A 15,893-nucleotide genomic window follows, 5' to 3' on the forward strand; every position below is an offset into this window, starting at 1 on the left:
TCCAAGTCCCCAGGCATCCAGAGAAGGGGATCAAACCCATCCCTTCGCAGGCGCTGGGTTCTATTCTCACCAGCTCTGCCTTCTCACATCCCAGGGCTCTCCCAGACTTGTGCTCTGAGCACTACAGTGGGGGCCGCTTAGGCCCAGGTGACTGCCTGCATATAACAGGGGGTGCTGAAGCCTTGGGTTCCAGCTCTCCAGGCACCCAGCCCTCTCTTTCCTGCAACGCCCTCCTGTTCACAGTGCTACATCAGCGGCCCCTACGGAACCCCCACCCGCAGGATCTTTGCCTCTGAGCACGCAGTACTCATCGGGGCGGGCATCGGCATCACCCCCTTTGCCTCTATCCTGCAGAGCATCATGTACCGGTGGGTGGACAGGCTGCCACCCCTGCCTGCCTCCTGGGGCAGAGTCCCAAGAAGCACCCCACTTCTTCCTTCCCCCTTGCTCCTCCCTTCTCTCCTCTCACCCTGTTTTCTCTTTTCTCCCCTGTCCCTCCTCCCTCTCTCTTGTGGCTCTCAATCCTCCCCTTCCTCATAGGGTGGGCCCTGCCACCTCACCCTTTTCCCCCAATCACTGTACTGTTCTTTGGTCTGAGAAGTTTCATATCCGCCCCAAATTCAAAATCACTCATTGCCTCTCCTCAGGCACCAGAAGAGGAAGCACATTTGCCCCAGCTGCCAGCACTCCTGGATGGATAGCATCCAGGATGAGGACATGAAGCTCCGCAAGGTAAGCACTGCCTCCTCCAGGCAGCCCTCTGGACCCTCTCCCCTGGAAACCTCCCTGACCAGAGCGAGCTCTCCTGTGCAGATGCAGGGGAGGGACAGATGACTCTCCCTCCTGCTTGGAATGGCTGGTCCCTGTGCTTCCCTCAACACCCCATATTCTCCTCAAGCCTCCCATGTGTCCAGGCCTCCACCTATCACCTCTGAGAGGCATTCTGGGACCTGAAGGTGGAGTTCCACTAAAGACCTTGGAACCTAAAAGTCAGGCAGCTGGGATCCAGTTATAACCTTGACGTGTGCTAGCCATCACCTGGTAGTGGTTTTAAAAATGAAAAAGTTTGCCTTTTGAAAATGCATTATTTCCTATAGGCCACTTAAAAGAGCTTGTAGGGGGGAAATAAGTAATGTCCTTCTGCCTTCTTCCTAAGCTTAATATTTCAGCACACTGCTTGCTATTAACAAGAGGTTATTATAGAAAATCCTGACCTGCCAGTCAGGAACTTGGGTCCTGATTCCATGCTGCTCTGTGACCTTGGCAAGGTTCCTACCCCTGCAAGCCTCCGTTTTCCCCTCCATTAAATGGGGATGATAGCGTGTGCCCTGACCTCACGGGGGTGGTCATCTAGGCGCTGGGGATCACAGATGTGAGCATGCCCTGAACGAGGCAGGGCCAACCCTGAACAGAAGGGCCCCTCTCCCCAGGTGGACTTCATCTGGATCAACCGAGACCAGCGGTCTTTTGAGTGGTTTGTGAGCCTGCTGACCAAGCTGGAGATGGACCAGGCCGAGATGACCCAAGAGGGTAGGAGAGGGACAGGGCCTGAGGAGGATGGCAGCAGGGTGGGGGTTCGGGCTCGGGGTGGGGGTGGGGGGTTAAGACAGTGTTTAAATTATTCTATTTCTATCAAAAATGTGGGGGAGAGAGGAATGGTTTTTCTTCCACCACTAAAATGTAACATTTACAAAACCAAAAAAAGAGGAGAAAAAGTTATTCATAATCCCATCCAGCTATGCAAACTATTCCAGGCATTTTAAAGGATCTCCTGATGTTTTTTTCTTATTTACATTTATAAAAATATATATCCTTTTTTTCTAATTTCCCTCTTTTGCAGCATTTCTTTTAATTCACAATGAGCACTTGAAAATTTATTTTTTTAAAGTTTTCTATTTATTTATTTGACAGAGAGAGACAGTGAGGGAGGGAATATAAGCAGGGGGAGTGGGAGAGGGAGAGGGAGAAGCAGGCTTCTGGCTGAGCAGGGAGCCCGACGCAGGGCTCGATCACAGGACCCTGGGTTCATGTCCTGAGCCAAAGGCAGACGTTTAATGACTGAGCCACCCAGGTGCCCCACTTGATGAAAATTTAGATTCCTGGGCCTCATCCCAGACTTCCAAATCAGGATCTCTGAAAGCAGGGCCCAGGAACATACATCTTGTTATTATTATTGTTATTATTATTCATTTGAGAAAGAGAGAGAGAAAGAAAGAGCAGAGGGAGCAGAAAGAAAGGGTGCAGAGGGAGAGGGAGAAGCAGACTCCCTGCTGAGCAAGGAGGCCAGCACAGAACTCGATCCCAGGCCCCTGGGACCATGACCTGAGCCAAAGGCAGCCGCTGAACTGACTGAGCCACGCAGGCACCCCTCCCCAGGAATGTACATCAGATGACTCTTATTCACACTTTCTTCTTTTTTTTTTTTAGTTTTTTTTAAGGGAAATTTACATATGATAACATTCACCAATACAAGTTTACAGTAAATACAATGACATTACTACACATATGTACAACTGCGTAACCACCACCACAATCAAAACATGGAACATTTCTATCACCACCCCCCCAAAGTTTGCTCATCCGCCTTTGCATCAACGCCCTGTCCCCTTTTGCAGCTCCCTGCAACGTCTGATCTGCTTTCCATCACTATAGTTTTGCCTTTTCTAGAATCTCCAGTAAGTGGAATCATATGACAGTCACAGTTTTCTAACTTCTTTCACTTAACATAATATCTTTGAGACTTACCCATGTTGCTGCAGGTATTAGAAAATAGTTAATTCCTTTGCTGTTTTGTTGATATACCACAATCTGCTTTGCCATTCACTTGTGAATAGATGTTAGACTTATCTCCACTTTTCGGCCATTCAGAATAAAGCTGCTCTGCATATGTGCACAGAAGTCTTTGTGTGGACGTATTTGCTGGGTAGTGTGGTATGTGTTAAGTTTAATTTTATAAGACGCTGCCAAACCAGTTTTCCAATGTCTGTGTTTCCATCAGCAGTGGACGAGAGTTCCGGTAGCTTTTCAACCTTGCTAACACTTGATCTTGGCAGTGTCTTTCATTTTAGCCATTCTAGTGGGTATGTAACAGTATCTCAGTGTGCTCTTAATTTGCATTTCTCTAACAACTGATGATACTGACCATATTTTCATGTTTCTCTTTGCTGTTTGTGCATTTGTAAAGTGTCTGTTCAAATATTTTGTCCACTCCTTAAATCTAGATGTTTGCCTTCTTTTTTTTTTTATTAAGTTCTAAGAGTTCCTTACGTATTCTGGAAACAGGTCCACTGTCAGGTGCACATTTGATAAATACCTTCTCCCAGTCTGTGGTTTGCCTTTTCATTTTCTTAAACTGTCTTTTGAAGGACAACATTTTGAAATTTCAGTAATATCCAGTTTATCCGATTTTTTTTTTCTTTATTCTTCATCTTTTCGTGTCCTGTCTAAAATCTTTGCCTCACTAAGGTCAGGACTATTTTCTCATATGTTTTCTTTTAGAAGTTTTGCAGTTTTAGCTTTTCATTTCAGTTGGTCTCATAGTGAGTTCCACAAAGTATAGGCTGTAGAATCAATTGTATCAATTGTATTCCTATTTACTAACAGTAGATAATTAGTAATGAAAACCTTGAAATTAAAATTTTAAAAACATGAAATGCTTAAGGATAAATTTAGCAAAATATGAGTAAGCCTGTATACTGAAAATTACAAAACATTTCTGAGAAATGGTTCTGTTTCTTGCATTGGTAATTCACTGAATTTCTGGGATATGTGAGCTTACAGTGTTCATCAAATTTGAGTAAATTTCAGTCTTTCTTTCTCTACATATCTTTATTTTGTCTCTCCTTCCTGTCACTTCAGTTACACAGACTGGTATCCCACAGGTCACTGAGACTTTGCCCCCCCAATCTGTGCCTCATTTTTGAGTTTCCTACTGTATGTTTTCATGTTCACTGATCTTTTCTTCTGTAGCACCTAATCTATCATTCCTATCCTAATCAAAATCCGAGCAGGTTTTTATAAATACATACTGGGAGGGGGCCTAAGTGGCACAGTTAGTTAAGTGTCTGACTTGATTTCTGCCCAGGTCTTGATCTCAGGGTCCTAAGATGAAGCCCTGCATCAGGTTCTTTGCTCAGTGGGAAGTCTGCTGGGGATTCTCTGTTTCTGCCCCTCCCCCACTCCTGCTTTCCCTCAAATAAATAAGCAAATCCTTTTAAAAAATAAATAAAAATAGATACTGAGAAGCTGATTCTAGAATGTATTTGGAAAACCGAAAGACCTGGAATAGCTGTTAATCCTATCCGTTGTGTTTTTTCATTTGTGTTGTAGTATTTTTCTTCTCTGGAAGTTCCACTGGGGTCTCTTCTTGTCTTCCGCTTCTCTCTTCATCCTGTCTGCTTTCTTTGATTTTCGCATTCTCTCAACCACACTTTCGGTATTTGTTGTGACATGTTTGTCTGTGTCCATCATCTCTGTCATTTCTTGGTCAGCGTGTTGCGTGTTCTGGCTTTTGTGGTTATTTCTTTACACAGTACTGTAGGTTGTTCTGGTGCACAGTTGTGTTACTTAGGGGAATTGGGAGCATTTCGAGACCTGCTTTTAACTTTTGTCAGGGTGAGTGCAGAGCAGGCGTTAGCATGGGCGACCCCTCTGTGGGCTGTACCCACTGCCCTGGATGTTGCAAGGTCTCTCCACTCTTGCTGATGGAAACACAGTCTCTTCCCAGCTCTGCTTGAGCTCCCAGTACTGCTCAGCCTAGTGTTTTCTGGTAGTTTTCTTTCCTATATGTATTGGTTAACACTCAGCCAAAGACTTAGCAAAACTTTATGTGGATTTTCAGAGCTAGGGAACTCCCTTCCCCTCCCCTTCCTCTTTCTCTTCTTCTTCCCCTTGCTTTATTTCTTGCAGTTCCCCTTCCTCGGGTTTGTGACTGGCAAATTCTACCTACCTTGTGTCTCCTCAACTCTGGGAGACCAGCATCAGTCAGTGAGCTGGGGCTCCCCTCATCTGTTTCCCTCTCTCAGTGACTCAAAGTCTGTGCTGCTTGATCACATGAGTCCAGAACCATTGTTTCCTATATTTTGTCCATTTTCCTAGTTGTTTAAGGTGAGAAAATAAATATTCTTTTCCTCCAAATAATCTTTTAAAGATTTATTTATTTAATTATTGAGAGGGAGAGAGAGCATGCGAGCAGGGGAGGGGGGAGAGGGAGAGAACCTCAGACTCCCCGCTCAGCATGGAGCCTGACGCAGGGCTCGATCTCACAACCCTGAGATCACAACCTGAGCTGAAACCAAGAGTCGGATGCTCAACTGACTGAGCCATGCAGGTGCCCTTCCAACATCTATTTTTAATGTACATAATCTGCCAGTAGAGACGAACAGGTAAAGAGGCATAGGTAGATGCTCAGTATTTTTCCTGATGAGATGGCCATCCATAAGTGTAGAGAATGGTCTAAGGTACAGGTTAAACAGCTTAGCATGTACGAGTTATTTTCCTCTTTGGTCCCTTCTTTCATACTTTTGTGGGGGCGCCTGGGTGGCTCAGCGGGTTAAGGCCTCTGCCTTCAGCTCAGGTCATGACCCCAGGGTCCTGGGATCGAGCCCTGCATCGGGCTCTCTGCTCAGCAGGGAGACTGCTTCCTCCTCTCTCTCTGCCTGCTTCTCTGCCTACTTGTGATCTCTGTCTGTCAAATAAATAAATAAAATCTTTAAAAAAAAAAAAATGAGTCTTGTGAATGTCCTCCTCCAGCCCCACAATCTTCCCCTCCTTGCCCCCAAGTGTTGCTGCCTACACTTTGTGCTAAGCCAAGGTTTAATCTGTACGATAGCGTGTTTCTCTGGGTTCATCATAGTCTTCATAGGACATCTTCATGGAATACTGAGGTTTTGTACTGTGTTTTAAAGTGAATCTGTTAGAATCGTTGTTGTGTTTTACTGACAGAATAATTAATATGAGGAGGAATATTTTTAGGTGTGTTTCTAACTTTAGAGAATTGGCGGGGGGTGGGGTATTATGCTGGTTGAATTCAGTGGAACCGGATCTTGTTTGGCTGTTTAATTATCCTAAGGCTGCCATGAGTGAATTAAAATTCCATGATAAATAGTTTATAAGTTCAAGTAATCAAACATTTTTTTTTATAAGAAACATTCAAACAGATGTAGTTTAGAATAACAGACGTTCAAAGCCCTAAAGCGCAAGTCAACATATTTGACACAGAATTGGTAAACTCTAGAATGTCGCAATAAAGCTCTTCACCTTTTCTTGTAAATAACAATTATAGCAAATATTTATAGAGCCTCAAATTCATTCTCAATGCTTTTATGTATATTAATTTATTAGAAACTCAATTTTATGAGGACAAGCTAGGGGGGAAGTTTAGATTTCATTTAAATTTCCTGGTTACTGGTATATAAATATTTGCTATTTGCTTCTTCGTAATCTGTGTAAACAAAGGATAACAGCAAACTTGGTGCTTTGTAGTCTCAAAGCCACTTGAGTCAACAACTTTATTACCTCAAATTTCTTTCAGGGTTTTTCATTAACTATGACAGAAACCCATGACTTCTGATTTCAATTCTAATTATTTACCAAGGTTTGAGTTCAAGAATCTGTGGCTTATTGTTTTTAATTTCTACAGCTTAAGCTTCAAATATCCTGTTTGAGTTTGAATCTTTATTCTATCCCATAGTAACTCTCAAAACTTGAGGAAATTATTTAACTGCTTTGCTTCGATTTCCTCGTGCGAAAAATATGGATGGAACTAGTACCCACCTCACAGGGTTGTCATGAGGCAGGCGTCAACGAGATCATCTGTGCAGCACATGGAACTGGAGCATAATAACTGCTCAGTAAAGTAAGCAGCAGCAGAAGTAATTGTGATAGTAGCAGTAGTAGCAACAGTAGCAGTGGTAGCAATAGGAGTAGCAGTAGGAGTAGTAGCAATAGTAGCAGCAGCAATAGTAGTTGTAGCAGTAGCTGTAGTAGCAGTAGCAGCAATCGTAGTAGCAGCAGCTGTAGTAGCAATGGTAGTAGTAGTAATAGTAGTAGTGGCAGTACTAGCAATAGTAGTAGCAGTAGTAATATAAGTAGTAATGGTAGTAGTAACAGTAGTACCAATAGTAGTAACAGTAGTGGCAATAGTAATAGCTGTAGTAGCTATAGTAGTAGTGGCTGTAGTAGTAATAGTCATAGTAGAGTAGCTATAGTAGAAATAGTAGCAATAGTAGCATTAGCAGCAGTAGTAGTAATAATAGTAGTAGCAATAGCTGTAGTAACAATAGTAGCAGCAGCAGTTATAACAGTAGTTGTAGTAGCACTAGTAGTAATGGTGGTAGTAGGTGTAGTAGCAATAGTCATAGTAGTAGTAGTCATAGTCATCATAGTAGCTATAGTAGCAATAGCATTAGCATTAGTAGCAGCAGTAGTAATAGTAGCAGTAGCAGTAGCAGTAGTAGTAATTAAAATCATAGTAGCGGTAGCTGTAGTAGCAATGGTAGTAGTAGCAGTGTTTAGTAGTAGTATTGAAGTAGTAGTAGTATCAGCAGTATTTAATGTAGTAGTAGTAGAAGTATTTAATTAAGTAGTAGTGGTATTTAATGACTCTACAATGAATGATATGTCAGTGGTCCACCATGCTCCTGCTACTGGACAATGTCTTTGTTCTAATGCTCCACTATCATATATAAAGCTGCAATTAATATTTTTGTATACATAGTTTATTTCCTTCTTTTGGATGATTCCTTTAAGAGAGTGTCCCAGAGATGGAATGACTATCTCCAACACAGCAGTTCTGGCAGGGGTGGAAACCCTGTCGGGTCATTCTCCAGAGCTCCTTCTTCTCCCTCTTACCACGGTGTCGTTCTCCCTGGCCCCCTCTCTGGGGGTTAGGGACTCTGAGGGAGGGGAAGAAGGGTCAGGGCTCTCTCAAGTTAAGTGGTATGTGAAACAAAATATATTCTCCCTCCTGGGGCGATTTGCATTTTAACAGTGACTGAGACCTCAAGCCAAAGGAAAAGGAGCTAATGGCAACATATGAAACAATAGAGAGCCAGCCAGGAAGGCAGGGATCCTTTAGTCTTGGGAGAGGAGAAGGATGGAGTGATCATCCACTCACAGCCCCAACGTCCCAGATCAGGCCCCGTCATCTCTGGCTTGGACCAATGCTCAAGTGGAGGATGGTATCGCCAGCCTCTTCCCTGCCGTGGCCCACGTGGAAAATGATAACATTAGTCTGCCAGATCAGGGAAAATGGAGGAAACTGCTTGAGCACAGAGCTACCAGGGAGCTCAAATTGCCCTGCGAGCCGAAGGAATCAAGATCTTAGCAAACCCGTCCCACTACAGGCGTCCCACTGTGTCCAGGCCTGTGTCCAGGCAGAGCCAGGCCAGCCTCTGCCCTGTCCCTCCTGCCCTCTGGCTCCCCCTCTGGGATGCTGTTCTCATCCTGCCACACCCCACTCTGATACCCACTACCTGCTCCCCATTTGCCAGCTGGACATTCAAGGCCCTTTCCCTTCCAGCCTCAGTGTGCATCCGGTCTCCTCACTCCCATCTCCTATTGCTCCCGTCCAAGGATCCTGTGTTCTAGGTGGGCAGTCATGTCACTCCCCACAAACACCACATCTCTTCCAGCCTCTCACTCTTGGCTCATCTGTCCCCCCTCCTCAGGATGCCCTCCTTTCCCGCATCCCACCCTAGCTTTGAATCGTGCCCCTCTTCCAAGACCTGTCCTAATCCCCATGGTCCCAGAAAGCCCCTTGTCTGCTGCAGCCATTCTCTGTAGCTCAGTACCCTTTGCTACCTGACCCCCTCATTCAACCCTTGACCCTTTGGTCTCAGCTTTTCAGCCGTGCCTGGCCTGTGTCCCCAACCAAATGGAACAGACACCACGAAGTGTGACAGGGCATGAGCTTCGGAGCCCAAGGACTGCCATGCTCTCCTGGAATGCGTTTCCCCTTCGAGTCCTGAGGTGGCCGTGGGGTGCAGGCCGGACTGTGGATACAGTCACTGTGTATGCCTGGCTCAGAGCAGGTCCCGCTCCAGCAGTGGGCCAGCTTTCCTTCTAAAGCACTGGTGGACTGAAGGTGTGAGCCCGGAGCCCTCATGGTCTCGCTCCAAGCCCTGGGGCCGGGGGCTGACATCGTGGCTGGTCCCCATTACGGGTGTGAGCCCCTCAATGCCGCCTCTGTTTCCCACCACCCAGACCCCTTCCTGGAGCTGCACATGTATATGACCTCTGCACTGGGCAAGAATGACATGAAGGCCATTGGCCTGCAGATGGCCCTCGACCTCCTGGCCAAGAAGGAGAAGAAGGACTCCATCACAGGCCTCCAGGCACGCACCCAGCCCGGGCGGCCCGACTGGGACAAGGTAAAGGCCAGCGACAGCCCCACTGGCCTGCAGGGACCATTGGGGCTGAGAGCCCAAGGCAGTCGCTGGGAGACTGGGGACGAGCAGCTAGGGACCGAGCACGAGGCCAGGGGCCAGGATCCAACCAGGATCACTGGCAGCATGACTGGATCTCTTTGTTCCGTCACTGGGCTCAGTTTCCCCATCTGTTCTGTGAAGAAGTTAGCCAGTTTGACCTCCTAGGCCTCCCCCAGCCCTGACTCCCTGGGAAGCGGGGTCAGAAGTCCTGAGTAGACTGGGTCTTGGGGAAGCACCAAGTCCTTTCCTTCTCAGTACAAATGGAAATACTGAGGCCCAAAGGAACAAAAGTTTGCAGTCTTTATTTTGTGTCTTAGATTGGTTTTTAGATTCTCTTCCCCCCTGAGTACTTGCCAGTCAGAGGGCCGTTTGTGTAAGGTGCCAGAAGTTACTGCTTTTCAATCCATGGGTGATGATCATGCCCAGAGAATGAGGGAAGAGGACACAACTGGTGCTTGGGCACCAAGGAGAGCTTTTGGCAATGGCCTCTGTAAGCAGAATTTGGGGTGGGAAAGGGTCTTCACTGGGGGAACGGCCAGAGTTTAGGAAACAGACATTTCAGTGGAGGCCTGTGACCGGGGGGAGGACTAGCGGGATATCCGGGCAGTCAGGGTTCAGTGTGCCCATGGGGCCCTGTCACTGTCCCCCAACACTGCAGTCTCCCTGCAGATGTCCTCTGGGAGTGGAGGGCCTGGGTCTTCTGGTCCAGCCCCTTCCTGGGGTCCATGTCAGATTAGGGATAGAGTAAGTGGCCCCTCAAAAGAATGACTGCGTGTTGGACCCTGTGCTCTGAAGCCACGTGGCTGTGCCTTGGAGTTCGTCATGGGGACGGAGGGACATCGCTGCGACCCATTATGTTGTCAGCCCCAGCTGGGTGTGTCCCTGAGCGGGCCCACAGGCTCACTCCCCTCTCTCTGCTCTCTCCTACCCCGTGTGGGCTCAGGTGTTCCAGAAGGTGGCTGCTGAGAAGAAGGGCAAGGTGCAGGTCTTCTTCTGTGGCTCCCCAGCCCTGGCCAAGGTGCTCAAGGGCCACTGCGAGCAGTTCAGCTTCAAATTCTTCCAGGAGAACTTTTAGCCTCATCTCTCCCAGTTCTGCCCAACCCACACTGCCAGCCAGCTTGACCATATTGCTCCCATGCCCCACAGAGACCAGCCTCAGAGGACCCACCTTGTCCCACTCCACCCCCAGAGCAGGAGCGCCCAGGGGCAGAGGGGCTTCCTTCAAGACCCTGGGAAAAGTGCGGTGCATTCTGGGATTGCTGAGAAACTGACCAGGCCAGAGCCCAACGGCTCCAGAAGGAGGTGCAGAGGGGGCTTCCCAGGCCACTGCCCCTCCAAAAGTCCTCTGAGGGAGGCTTCCCCTACAACAGTGGTCCCACACCTGCTTAATCACCACAATCATTCGGGATTTTATCCCGACATTTTCTTATGAAAATTTTCAAACATAAAGATAGCTAAAAAAATTGTATAGTGGATGGTTACCCAGTTGCTGGATTCCTCTGTTAGTGTTTTGCTATATTTGCTTTTCTGCATATTTTCCATCTATCCCTCTCTCTATCCATCAGTGCCCCTTGTTTTTCTGATGCATTTTAGAGCATGTTTTGTCACTCCCTACAGTGGAGAAGTTAACTCAGAGGGTGTCCTGACTTAGGGCTGGTGTATGCATTGGGAATGCGCCAAAGTAATTTGGAAAGTTGGCAGAGCGGAGTCCGTTTAGCATAGGACTTCTCTGTCTCTCTGTCTGTCTCTCTCTCTCTCTCTTCACCTAGGATTTTATATCACGCAGACGGTGGGAGCAGGTAGAGGAACTTGAATACAGATTCTAAAATCCATTAAGGGTCCACATGTTTGACTTAGGATCACACGAGTCCTAAGGCTTTCTCGCAAGACATACTCCAGGTAGCCACTGGAGGGCGCTGCGGAATTAGAGATCTTGGAGGTTTTGCTTGCTAGGAGGGAGACCGGTTCCTGAGCTGCAGTGAATCCTAGACCCACCAGAGCAGACTGTGCCCCACCCTGAAGCCCTGGCTCTAGGCAACACCTCGAGGCCCAGATGTGGGTGGATCTGTGAAGTCAAGAGAATTCGTTTTCAAGATCAGAGTTCCTCTAGCTGCCGTTACCTAACAGCCCCTCACAGATGCACATACAGACCCTCTCCCTATCACGTCCCCCCACCCCCCCCATCCCTCCCTCCCTGGGACCCACTGTCCAGGTTCTGGGGCTTCCCAAGTTTCCATCTGTAAGGTCAGCATAGGCCTGGCTGAGCATAGGTCCAGGCTCTCCCACCTCCTATCATTGGAGGTGCAGATCAAATGTGGGGTCTCTCCATCTGGATGTTGCCTGGATGTCCAGATGGGGGCCTTCCCACCATCAACAAGAAACAAAGGCATCCGTATGGCTGTCTGACTTTCCTCCTTAGACATTTGTGGGTCTAAGAGGGTTAAGGAGGGCACACAGAAAAGGAACAGAAGGAACACAGGCTAACTACAGATAAAAGGTGGATTATGTGAGTGTGAGCTCCCCACACTGTCAGCTCCCCACGGCCAGGCCTGCAGCCCCAGAATCTAGCACAGAGGGAGCGGCAGTAGGCCTACCCCACCTGTCGACTCCCACAAGGCAAAGGGCCTACTTAACTGGAATGATCCTTGGGAAGGAAAGGTCCTCTGCACGTAGCCATCATTTTAATCTGGGAAACCAAGGCATGAACTCGAGCCCACTGAAGGAATCCCTTGGCCAGGCTCCACGAGGCTGCTCTGCTCTGAGGACAGCTCTGACAGAGACAGCAGGTGCTCCTGAAGCCCTGAATCAGGCCCACCCAGACCAACAAGACACACAAATGCCGTCTATTAATACGCTGAGAGCCCACGAGCATTCTCGGGAGGGGAGGGTGACAGCCAGCGGCAATGGTGCGAGGTGTCACAGCCTGACAGAGTCAAGATTAGGGAGGGATTAGAGACAAGACTGGCGCTGGGCGAACACCTTGGAGATGTGTGGAGAAAGGACCTTTGCTCTCAAATCAGGGCACTGGCTGCCAAGTTTGCCTCTGTCCCAGTCAGCTGTGTGACCTTGGGTCTGCCTGGGACCTCTCTGATCTGTCACTGCCTCACCTGTAGGATGAACAGATTTAAGGATGAATATTTTTAAGTGCTGGTATATGCATAATCCTTTCTTAAGAGATACGCAAAAAATATATGTTTCTCATCTGTTTGCTTTGGGGAGTGGGAATGGAGGGACAGGGAAAGGATATTGTTTGAGGGTTGTTTTGGGGGTTTTTTGGGGTTTTTTTTTCTTTTTATCTTCTACCCCTCTGTAAAGTTTGAAGTTTTTAATGATAAATGGCTGTAGATTTTATAGTTTTTTTTAAAAGATTTTATTTATTTATTTGACAGACAGAGATCACAAGCAGGCAGAGAGGCAGGCAGTGAGAGAGGGAGGAGGAAGCAGGCTCCCCGCTGAGCAGAGAGCCCGATGTGGGGCTCAATGCGGGGCTCAACCCAGGACCCTAGGATCATGACCTGAGCCGAAGGCAGAGACTTTAACCCACTGAGCCACCCAGGCACCCCTATAGTTTTGTTTTTTTTTAAAGGATGTTAAGTAAAAGGAAAAAGAAAAAAAACTCACATAACCCAAAATAAACGATGCATGCGTATAGAGCAAGGGAAAAATTAGTAGAAATAAGTTGAAAGACAGGAAACACACCAAACGTTCCCAGTGGTCAACGGTGGAGAAGGTAAAGGAGGACTTTCACATGTTCCTGTTTTATTTTGCTCATTCATGTATTACCTTGTAATGTTTCACCTTATGGTATAGGAATTTTACCCCCGGCTCTTCAAGAATTGTTTGTGTGATTTTTCCCCTCCTAATCTATGTACTTAGGTTAAAGCCTATATAGTTTTGTGTTTGTTTGTTTTTTCAAGAATAAACAAAATAGAGAGATTTGAAGTACCATTAAGATCCTGAATACTGATGAGCTCCCAAATGAAAAAGCGGCTGGGACGCGGCTGGGCAGCGGGACTGGCCTCTCCAGCTGGGGGCGCTGCTGGGCCTCTGCTGAAAAGGGAGGTAGCTGCGTGCGGGGGATTCAGTGTACCAGCAAGTGGGCCCCAGCCCGTCTGAGTAAAGCTGGTCCGCACAGACTGCAGGGGCCCCAGGCACGCAGGAGAAGCTGCCTGGGCTGGGCGCAGCAACAGCCCAGCCTCACAGGCCAGATGCCAGGGGCTGGTGCGCTGGGGGTGGGAGGCTGGGGGGTCGGGGAGTCAGGGGGAGGGGGACACTGTTTCTGCTAAACAAACACTCATGTCACCAGCCTTCTGACAGATTGATGCATCTTTTTATGATCTGTTTTTACAATATGATGACTCTCTCCTTTTAAAAATAAGATTAATTCAGACAAGACATTTATTTTACGGGGAAATCCATCCCAGGGGGAAAAATACTCAAGCCGACTGGCGGAGATGGCTGGAAGGAGACTTGACTCTGCAGCTTCCAGCTTCCCAACCCCAGCCGTGGGGAATCGGCCCCAAGTGGGCTCCCTGCTCCCGCCCACGGACCAATGGGGTCATCTTGAATCATCCCACTTGGGTGAGTGTAGCCTGCTGGAGAAAACAAAATAAAGAAAAATACGTAGTGAGTTTCTGTGTGGCAGGCGAGAAAAGGGTACATTTTTTGCTAAAGAAGTTCTGAAATGCACGCAAATGTGGAGGGATACGAGTTTTGTATATAAATTAAGCTTGTCTTTAAATGCCCCTGAAGAGCGTTCAGGAGACATGAATGATTCGTCTCTGTGTCTCTGGGACTGGAAAAACACTATCACCTGGCAGGCGCTTGGCCGTGTGTCATGAGTGTTTCTGCTGCTGTGGTCCCTGTTTCAGCTGGTGGCACTGCTAGGTAGCATTGCCTCTTCTATGTCCCCCATCCTTCACCCCCAGCCAATCACCAAGCCCAGTCCACAGGACATTCTGCGGGTTTCTCACATCCATTCCCTCCCCCGCTGGCCCTGCCCAGGTTTAGTCCTCCAATGGCCTTTTGCCTGGACTCTTGCAGCAGCCTCCTGGCTGGTCTCCCTGCCTCCAGCCTCTCCCAGCCACTCCACCCCTCTCCCCCCTCCCAACTGTTGCAGATCTAATCACACATCTTCCTGTTGGATAACTGTCCTTTTGCGGTAATCCAAGCCATGTAACAGGCACACGGGTCTCTCCCATAAGCTAGGCACTCAGTTAAGATCTGCGGCCCTGTTATCACTGGCCCTACCCGACCTCTTGCGTCTTGCCAATGGCCATCTCCCTCTCCACGCTCTGAAAATACCATGTAGCAGAACTCCTTCCAGACAGACCACCTTCATGCCTTGGCCTCTGTAGAGCCGGACATGCGGAGCACCCTTCCCCACCTTCAGATTGAAGTTCCAGAACGTTTCCTCACCAGCACATCTGTGAAGCCAGCCTCGCCTGGTTCCTCTCGTCACAGAATGAACAGCCTCCTCTGTATGATGGCTCGGGACTTACTTCTGCTCGGGCATCTTCCGCAGGTACTTACCTATTTACTAGCCTGGCGACCCCCTCGAGGGCAGGAACAGAGTCTGTCTGTCTGTCTCTCGGCACCTGGTATGTGGCAGGTGATCGGGGAAGGTGTTGGTAAGTTGACAGGACCCCCTTGCACCCCAATCTCTCCTTCCTTTCCCTGCCCTTGTTCCCGCTCCCCTCGAGGCTGGGAAAACCCTGACATCCTTGCAGGCAGGCAGGATCTCTCCCATGAGTAGAGCTGGTCTCCCCCACCTCCCCTACCTGCCATGCTGGCTCTCCTCCTGTGGGCGGAGGTCAGGTGCAATAGAGACGTCCTAGAGGCAGAAAGGCCCATGTGTCCAGCCCTTCCATGAGACACGGAGGTGGGACTCATGGTCCCCTGCACCTGTGACCCCTCCCTCCTCTTATTCCTCTTTTCTTTCTGTAACTCAAAAGAGAGGAATGACTTAGAAAGAGCAAATGAATCAGAAATAGGATGAGCAAAAAAAAAAAAAAGAGGGTAATTTTGCCAAGTTATTATTCAAAGGCGCTCTTGGGGACCCAGAGCGGGAGCAGCCCCATCAATCACCCCACAGAGCCATGCAGGCCAGTGGGAGGATTGGCCTTGCTGTCTGCAGCAGGATCTGTGTGAGGGAGCAGGTGCCTGAGCGTGCAGCCAGGTCAGGAGTCTGGGGCCCTCTGCCAGCCATCACAGGGGGAAGAAGGGACGCCAGAGGGACACTGAAAGGGGTCAGCCAACCATTAGACCCAGGACAAGGTCCACTGGCCTACTTTTCTCAGCAGAGACCAGAGCCCCGCAGGCTGCACTCTGGAGACAGCTCTGGCGACAGTACCCGCAGGGCAGAGAGGAGAGTTGGGGGATGGGGACGAGACTCTGGCCTGGGGCCTGCTCTCCTTGGTGGCTCCACCCAGGTCTTTGCTACCCTGGAGGGGGCAGCCACTGCCT

The 15,893-nt window shown here is 48.4% G+C and overlaps 1 protein-coding gene across 1 annotated transcript in view; it reads left to right on the forward strand.

Annotated features, from left to right (window-relative positions):
* LOC308346611 (NADPH oxidase 5-like) overlaps positions 1-10,894 on the forward strand; it is a gene marked incomplete at its 5' end in the record, with an annotated part of 49,080 nt that extends 38,186 nt beyond the window's left edge. The window contains 5 exons of the mRNA XM_080809673.1: positions 244-368; positions 648-732; positions 1,431-1,530; positions 9,205-9,371; positions 10,372-10,894. Coding sequence (XP_080665799.1) covers positions 244-368; positions 648-732; positions 1,431-1,530; positions 9,205-9,371; positions 10,372-10,503 — 609 coding nt within the window. The 3' untranslated portion in view covers positions 10,504-10,894. The remainder of the gene's footprint in view (positions 1-243; positions 369-647; positions 733-1,430; positions 1,531-9,204; positions 9,372-10,371) is intronic.
* Positions 10,895-15,893: the final 4,999 nt, after the last annotated feature.

Source organism: Martes martes, assembly GCF_963455335.1.
Source record: "Martes martes genome assembly, chromosome: 7".
NCBI lineage: Eukaryota > Metazoa > Chordata > Mammalia > Carnivora > Mustelidae > Martes > Martes martes.